At 47.4% G+C, this 8,882-nt stretch overlaps 1 protein-coding gene across 17 annotated transcripts in view; it reads right to left on the bottom strand.

Moving 5' to 3' along the window:
• The window catches only part of LOC118400351 (calcium/calmodulin-dependent protein kinase type II subunit gamma), a 140,965-nt gene that overhangs the window by 46,762 nt on the left and 85,321 nt on the right, over positions 1 to 8,882 (bottom strand). For 12 of the 17 annotated variants that reach the window (XM_035797102.2, XM_035797198.2, XM_035797147.2 and 9 more), the window contains exons 7-13: positions 6,602 to 6,704; positions 4,261 to 4,344; positions 3,825 to 3,919; positions 2,430 to 2,552; positions 2,159 to 2,242; positions 1,995 to 2,037; positions 1 to 56 (exon numbers count right to left, since the gene is read on the bottom strand). The exon at positions 1 to 56 is cut by the window's left edge and continues 4 nt beyond it. In XM_035797102.2, the coding sequence (XP_035652995.1) occupies positions 1 to 56; positions 1,995 to 2,037; positions 2,159 to 2,242; positions 2,430 to 2,552; positions 3,825 to 3,919; positions 4,261 to 4,344; positions 6,602 to 6,704 (588 nt within the window). The remainder of the gene's footprint in view (positions 57 to 1,994; positions 2,038 to 2,158; positions 2,243 to 2,429; positions 2,553 to 3,824; positions 3,920 to 4,260; positions 4,345 to 6,601; positions 6,705 to 8,882) is intronic. The other 5 variants (XM_035797164.2, XM_035797207.2, XM_035797113.2 and 2 more) reach the window with 1 other exon arrangement.

Below are 8,882 nucleotides of genomic sequence, written 5' to 3'. Positions count from 1 at the left end.
TGAAGCCAGAGCAGCCGTGCTGGTGGTGGCTGCGGGGCTGGTGTGCTGTCGGCCCACTATTGGACAGAGAGGCATTCAGTTGGGAGGGATCAACCAGAGGATAGGCGGAGCCTCTATAGAGCACGGTGTCACTTCCTTCTTTAAGTGCCTGGTCCCAGCTTCACTCAACTCACCCACCATTTTCATGTCATGGGGGGGGGGGATTTGGAGTCCATGGATACATCCATCCATGTGTTCCAAACTGTACATCCTACCAGATACTGATACTTACCCCAGTGTGCCAACTCAATGTTAGCAAAAACACAAAAACACCTTCAACGGCCCATCATCGATCACAACGGTTATTCAAAAATAGCCACACAAAACACTGAGATCGACAAGTGACAGCTACGCGGTGTTATGAAGCAACATCGTACACACAACACTACCTTCTTACGAGCAGAGCTCTATGACTGATGTCTGTCCTCCACGATAGTGCTTTACAGAAAGGCCTTCGGACATGGCTGAGACAAGCTCTTCTCGCGCTGCGAGGACACAACTTAGTATCCCAGTATTCCTGGGCTGCAGGACACAACTTAGTATCCCAGTATTCCCCGGCTGCAGGACACAACTTAGTATCCCAGTATTCCTGGGCTGCAGGACACAACTTAGTATCCCAGTATTCCCCGGCCGCAGGACACAACTTAGTATTCCAGTATTCCTTGGCCGCAGGACACAACTTAGTATTCCAGTATTCCAGGGCCGCAGGACACAACTTAGTATTCCAGTATTCCCCGGCCGCAGGACACAACTTAGTATTCCAGTATTCCAGGGCCGCAGGACACAACTTAGTATTCCAGTATTCCCCGGCCGCAGGACACAACTTAGTATCCCAGTATTCTTGGGCCGCAGGACACAACTTAGTATCCCAGTATTCCCCGGCCGCAGGACACAACTTAGTATTCCAGTATTCCTGGGACGCAGGACACAACTTAGTATTCCAGTATTCCTGGGACGCAAGACACAACTTAGTATCCCAGTATTCTTGGGCCGCAGGACACAACTTAGTATTCCAGTATTCTTGGGCCGCAGGACACAACTTAGTATTCCAGTATTCTTGGGCCGCAGGACACAACTTAGTATTCCAGTATTCCTTGGCCGCAGGACACAACTTAGTATTCCAGTATTCCTGGGACGCAGGACACAACTTAGTATTCCAGTATTCCTGGGACGCAGGACACAACTTAGTATTCCAGTATTCTTGGGCCGCAGGACACAACTTAGTATCCCAGTATTCCTGGGCTGCAGGACACAACTTAGTATTCCAGTATTCCTGGGCTGCAGGACACAACTTAGTATTCCAGTATTCCTGGGCTGCAGGACACAACTTAGTATTCCAGTATTCCTGGGCTGCAGGACACAACTTAGTATTCCAGTATTCCTGGGACGCAGGACACAACTTAGTATTCCAGTATTCCTGGGCTGCAGGACACAACTTAGTATTCCAGTATTCCTGGGACGCAGGACACAACTTAGTATTCCAGTATTCCTCGGACGCAGGACACAACTTAGTATTCCAGTATTCCTTGGCCGCAGGACACAACTTAGTATCCCAGTATTCCTTGGCCGCAGGACACAACTTAGTATCCCAGTATTCCTGGGACGCAGGTGGCTTGTGGATTCATACAAGGACAAACAACCTACTCTACAAGTCTGCAGTTTACAACGCTCCTTATTACGAGTGACATGATCGTATTTATAACGTCTGTATGACAACGGGACACCTCAACGCATCTACTCAGGACATATTTCGGTTTCAGAGACATTATACTAAGTCTTCAAGTTTCCTCTCTAAGGGCAATTCAATCGGTGGTAAGGACACCAAATCCGCTTTACATTACTCAACGCCTCTGAACAAACAGAATGTATCATTGTCCATCGTGGAGTCATTTTGACTTAGAACGACGCTAATGCCATTCTAAATGCGAACCCCCAGGTGCCCCCCCCCCCCTCACCTGAGAAGTTTCTGGTCACCAGCATGGTGGTGAGGATGGCTCCCTGGGGAAGACACAGAATACAAGGTTAGTGCAAAGGACAAGGGGTGGAAACCATCTCTCTAACACAACAGATGGGATATATACGTGTGCAGTTGTGTGCGCTCGTGCGTGTCTGCACACACCTTGAGTTTTCTCCTGGCGTTGAACTTGCGCAGGCACTCCACGGTCTCTTGACGATGCATCATGGAAGCCACAGTGGAGCGTTGCTGGATCGGGGCGGGGGAAGAGGAGGACAGGAAAGAGGAGATTGAACAACAGATCAATGACTAGGCCGTGGCAGCACCAGTTACGGAGGTATGATGGGGCCCACGTCACCGGAATGCAGTACCGATTCCATCCTCAAATAAAACCCAAGGTGAATGACGTGTCAGTGACGGTGATGGGGTGACTTACGCAGACCCATGGGTGCTTGAGGGCCTGGTCAGCAGTGATCCTCTTGGTAGGGTTGATAGTCAGCATCTGGTTAATCAGGTTCTTGGCTTCAGGGGTCACTGTGTCCCACTCAGGGGAGGGAAACTGGGAGGGAGGGAGAGAGAAGGGGGTGTGTGTGAGAGTGTGAGTGTGAGTGTGAGTGAGTGAGTGAGTGAGTGAGTGAGTGAGTGAGTGAGTGAGTGAGTGAGTGAGTGTGAGTGAGTGAGTGGTGAGTGAGTGAGTGAGTGGTGAGTGTGAGTGTGAGTGAGAGAGAGAGAGAGAGAGAGAGAGAGAGAGAGAGGGAGAGAGGTGGAGAAATGGTTAGAGGTGCACAGTATGTCAAGACGGTACGAGGACAGACACAGACACAAATACACAGACACACACACTCAACACACGCCACAGCCCGGTGCTCTTTGTGATGGAGATTTATTGAAATAGTGAGCACAATGGTAAAGAGGAGGAGGAGGTAGTGCTGGTCATGGCAGGTCTTTCCGCTTCAATCGTCCGGCTCCCCCACACTAATGCCCTGCATTAAAAATCTGCAAGAATGTACAGTAGCTCTCCAGTAGAGAGGGTTGGCACCCCTGCCCCAAACCAAAAGCACACATAATACAAGTTATAGTCCTGCTGCATGTATACATATCACAGCATCCTTGTTAGCTTGGATTCTTCAAGCACTAGTTTGAGCTGTGCCCCTGGCCGCCACACTGCAATAGTGTCTACTAGGCCCCTGCACCTCGATTAACAACTGCAGAGGGCCACTCTGACATGATCGATGGGCAGGAAACACAGCTCTCTATCGCGAGCCAATTTCACAATGAAGGAGAGCAAAATCTGGACCGGGTCTGCTTGGGTCGTTGCGGGGACCTGAAAGTGTGTGCGTTCGTGATTGCGTGCGAGGAACACTACCCGAGCAAAAGTGTGCACTCAGACAGACAAACACTCTCTCTGTTGGACACACACACAAACACCCATACACACACAGACACAGAGTGAGGCTGTTCCCCCTCTCCTTCCATCAGTGCAGTGTTAATGGCCTGAGAGCTGCTAAAAGCTCCTGCCAGCCCAAACCAACACCACTCCACTGCTTCCCTACAGCTCTCCCTCCATCCCTCTCACTCAAGGCCTCATCCAAGGCCTCATCCAAGGCCTCATCCAAGGCCTCATCCAAACTGACACATGTACGTAAACGGACAGACACAAAGACATAGACAGATTTACCCACACAAACACACAAGATATTACTCACCACTCTGAGTCAAGGACACTAACAAGACACACAAACGCAAAAATGCACACACAAGTCTGTTCTCATTTCATAGTGGTGAATGGTAAACAGAGAGAGAGAGAGAAGGGCAGATGGTCACTACTCACATCGTAGGCCCCAGCCTTGATCTGCTGATAGAGCTTGTGCTGGTCCTCATCCCAGAAGGGAGGGTAGCCCACCAGGAGAATGTACAGGACCACACCTGCACACAGAACACACACAGAGGGGGTTAGTACACACACACACACAGCTATGTCTCACTATACTTGTGAGGACTTTTTTGATTCCCATTAATAATCCTACTTTCCCTAACCCTAACCTTAACGCCCTAAACCTAATCACTAACCCTAACCACTAACGCTTAACCCTAATTCTAACCCTAAACCCTCAGCCGAAAATAGCCTTTTTACAAGTGAGGACCGGCAAAATGTCCTCACTTCTCTGAATTGTAGTTGGCTTATTATTCTTAGGAGGACTTCTGGTACTCACAAGTATAGTAAAATGTGTACACATACACACACACAGGTTGGAGGAGTCACTCACCACATGCCCAGATATCCACCGGCTTGCCGTAGGGGTCCTTCCTCAAGACCTCTGGAGAGAGGTAGCCCGGAGTGCCTGCAAAACCTACATCAGCAAATAACATGTCAAAAAGAATAAAACCAAAGTCTAGGATCTAATGTAATGACATTGCCAGAGAAGTGTACCAACACGGCATTCCATCAAAACCCCCTATCATCCCCATTCAGAAGAACTATATCAATGAGTAGCACTATGATCTGACAAGAAAGAACCAGCCAGAATTCCAATCAGAGATGTCCAGTCTGTCCCTGGAACTCAGAGTGTGCACAGACTTCTGTCTCATTGGCTAGATAAGACCAAGTCTGCTAATTTGGAGCTTATTCCTCAACACCAATCTAATAAACATCTATTAATGCATGTGGGCACTCAGCCAAGGCCCGCCGACCCCTGTTTCTCTCTGGAATGTGGTGTAAGTAACAGGTTCAAACCACTCTGTCTGGAGAGATGGACAAGGGGGGGGGTTCAAATCAAAAGGTTGTCAGATTAAAGGTGAGGGGCCCTACTGTCAATACTGCACAACCTCTGGGCCCACTACCTTGATGTGCAAATGCCAAGCGACATTATGCCAGTGAGTAAGAGATGGAGAGCAGAGCTATGGAAGGAGTGGAGGGATGAGCAGAAGAGAGGGTGGTGGAATGAAAGAGGTACAGAGGAGGGCAGGATGATAACACAGAAAGAGGATGGCAGGATGGGGAAGGAGAGAGGTGGAGGTAAAGTATTGGCACTGGCCCATAGAACTACAGTTGTAAGATCGGTGCCATTAAAGAGTACTGCTCACCCTTTTTTATTCACTGAAGACATTTAACTTACATTTTAGTCAGTTAGCAGATGCTAAATTTAGCGACTTACAGTTAGTGCACCTTAAAGATAGCTAGGTGAGACAACCACACATCTCAGTCATACTAAGTCCATTTTTCCTCAACAAAGTAGCTATCAGCAAAGTAAGAGCTAGTAAGAAAGAACATTTAAAAAATAAGTCAAGTGTGAGTGTTAGGTTACTTAATATATTCTTTAAAGAGGTAGGGTTTCAGATGTATTTGGAAGATGGGCAGGGACTGTGCTATCGTCAGGGAAAAGCCAAGAGACCAGATGTGCCAGAAAAGAGTACTCGTGTTGGTGTGTGGGTTTGAGCATAGCCTGAAGGTAGGGAGGGGCAGTTCCTCTTGCTGTTCAGTAGGTAAGTACCATGGTCTTGTAGTGGATGCGAGCTTCGACTTGAATCCAGTACAGTGTGCGGGGGAGCGGCGTGACATGGGAGAACTTGGGAAGGTTGAACACCAGGCAGGCTGCGGTGTTCTGGATAAGTTGCAAGGCTTTGATGGCACAAGATGGGAGCCCAGCCAACAGTGAGTTACAGTAGTCCAGACGGGAGATGACCAATACCTGGATTATGACCTGTGCCGTTTCCTGTGTGAGGTGAGGTCGTACTCTACAGATGTTTCAGAGCATGAACCTGCAGGAGCTTTGATGTTTGCAGAGAACCTCAGGGTGTTGTCCAGGGTCAGGCAAAGGTTATTTGCACTTTGGAAGGGGGGCACCGTAGACTTGTCAACCATGATGGAGAAGTCTTAGAGCGCGGCAGGCCTTTCCAGGGAGGAAGAGCAGCTCTGTCTTGTCGAGGTTGAGCTTAAGGTGGTGGCCCCACATCTAAGCAGAGATAGGCACGGGTATCAGAAGGGGGGAAGGAGAAAAGTAGTTGAGTTTCATCCGCATAGCAATGATAGGACAGACCATGCGAGGATTTGACGGACCCAAGTTACTTGGTGTTTAGAGAAAAGAGGAGAGGGCCCAGACCTGAGCCCTGGGGAACACCAGTAGTGAGAGCATGTGGTGCAGACACAGATCCTCTCCATGTCACCTGGTAGGAGCGGCCTGCCAGGTAGGATGTAAAGAGTGTGCAGAGCATGAGAGACCAAGCCCTGAGAGGGTGGAGAGGAGGATCTGATGATTCAAGGTGTCAAAGGCAGCAGATAGATCTAGGAGGATGAGAACAGAAGAGAGAGAGTCGGCTTTGGCAGTGTGGAGAGCCTCCGTGACACAGACGAGAGCAGTCTAGGTTGAGTGACCAGTCTTGAAGCCTGACTGGTTAGGGACAAGAAGATCGTTCTGAGAGAAATTACGAGAGAGTTGGTCAGCGACAGCGATGCTCAAGTGTTTTGGAATGAAAAGATGGGATACCGGTCAATAGTTTATGATGTCAGAGGAGAGGAAGTCAGAAGAATGACTTCCTGTCATTGTACGTCTTCCATCTTTGTCATCTTTTATGCAATGTACATTTGAATGTTTAAAGTCAAACTCTTACCAAACCACGCCTGCTCATCTCCCTGCACCTCGATGGCCAGCCCAAAGTCAGCCAACTTCACCGCGGCTCCTTTCAGCTTACTGGCCAGGAGCAGGTTCTCTGGCTACAAACCAGAGCCAAACCATAGAGAGGAGACAAGAGAGACAGAAAGAGTATCAATCAATTAGGTAAAACTAATCGAAAAAGAAACTCCTTCAAGAGTCGATAAAAGGCACAGACAGAGTTGAGTCATTCAACTGAACTGTGAGGTCCATGAACGCTGACTGCAAAACATGACAGGAATCTGGATCAGAAAATCCATGAAAAAACATACTGTACCAGTCAAAAGTTTGGACACACCTACTCATTCAAGGGTTTGGCTTTATTTTTACTATTTTCTTCAACGTAGAATAAGTAGAATCAAAACTATGAAATAACATATTTGGAATCATGTAGTAACCAAAGAAGTGTTAAACAAATCCAAATACATTTTATATTTCAGATTCTTCAAAGTAGCCACCCTTTGCCTTGATGACCGCTTTGCACACTCTTGGCATTTTCTCAACCAACTTTATGATGTAGTCACCTGGAATCCATTTAAATTAACAGGTGTGCCTTCTTAAAAGTAGAATTTGTAGAATTTATTTCCTTCTTAGTGCATTTTAACCAATCTGTTGTGTTGTGACAAGGTAGGGGTGGTATACAGAAGATAGCCCTATTTGGTAAAAGACCAAGTCCATATTATGGCAAGAACAGCTCAAATAAGCAAAGAAAAATTACAGTCCATCATTACTTTAAGACATGAAGGTCAGTCAATACGGAAAATGTCAACAACTTTGAAAGTGTCTTTAAGTGCAGTCGCAAAAACTCTCAAGTGCTATGATGAAACTGGCTCTCATGAGGACCGCCACAGGAAAGTAAGACCCAGAGCTACCTCTGCTGCAGAGGATAAGCTCATTAGAGTTACCAGCCTCATAAATTGTAGCACAAATAAATGTTTCACAGAGTTCAAGTAACAGACACATCTCACATCAACTGTTCAGAGGAGACTGCGTGAATCAGGCCTTCATGGTCGAAATGCTGCAAAGAAACCACTACTAAAGGACACCGTTCAAGAAACACAAGCAATGGACATTAGACCGTTCTGTTCTTTGGTCTGATGAGTCCAAATTTGAGATTTTTGGTTCTGTGAAATGCAGTGTAGTTGAACAGATGATCTCCGCGTGTGGTTCCCATCATGAAGCATGGAGGAAGAGGTGTGATGGTGTGGGGGTGATTTGCTGGTAACACTGTCAGTGATTTATTTAGAAGGCACACTTAACCAGCATGGCAACCATAGCATACTGCAGCGATATGCCATCCCATCTGGTTTGCGCTTAGTGGGACTATCAATTGTTTTTCAACAGGACAATGACCCAAAACACACCTGCAGGCTGTGTAAGGGCTATTTGTCCAAGCAGGAGAGTGATAGAGTGCTGCATCAGATGACCTGGCCTCCAAAATCACCCGACCATAACCCAATTGAGATGGTTCGGGATGAGTTGGACTGCAGAGTGAAGGAAAAGCAGCCAACAAGTGCTCAGCAAATGTGGGAACTCCTTCAAGACTGTTGGAAAAGCATTCCAGGTGAAGCTGGTTGAGAGAATGCCTAGAGTGTGCAGAGATGTCATCAAGGCAAAGGGTGGCTACTTTGAAGAATCTCAAATATAAAATATATCTGGATTTGTTTCACTTTTTTTGGTTCCTACATGATTCCAAATGTGTTATTTCAAAGTTTTGATATCTTCACTATTATTCTACAATGTAGAAAGTAGTAAAAATAAAGAAAAACCATTGAATGGCGTGTGTCCAAACTTTTGACTGGTACTGTAGGGGAGAATGAAGAAAGGCATAAATCATTCAATGTCATGTGTGTCAGAAGTGGGCGGGAGTACACGTAGTGTGCCTCTGAGGGTCAGAGAAGGTCAGAGAAGGTGAATGTAAATACCCCTGGGGTGTGACCTTCAATCAGTATCTATGGGGGGCAGTTGGGAGGGAGGGGGTAGAATAGGAGGGCGGGGGAGGGGAGGGGACAGGGAGGGGACAGGGACAGGTGGAGTAGGGCTGTGTTTTGTGTTTTGTGCCCTCATGGCCCCGGCTTAGTTTGACTGATTCTGCGACGGAAGCGTGACATTTTGCTAAGTCTCCTCCGTGTGCCTCTGTCTCTCTTCACTCTCTCTTGAGCAGGGAGCATAGAAGGAAAGGAGCGAGGGAGACAGAGAGAAAGAGAGAGGGAGAAGAGGGAGAGAGAGTGTTCAAGAAA

This window comes from Oncorhynchus keta, chromosome 2 (genome assembly GCF_023373465.1).
Source record: "Oncorhynchus keta strain PuntledgeMale-10-30-2019 chromosome 2, Oket_V2, whole genome shotgun sequence".
Taxonomy (NCBI): Eukaryota; Metazoa; Chordata; class Actinopteri; order Salmoniformes; family Salmonidae; genus Oncorhynchus; species Oncorhynchus keta.
The sequence above is the reverse complement of the archived record's forward strand: the minus strand, read 5'-3'. Positions and strand labels throughout refer to the sequence as shown.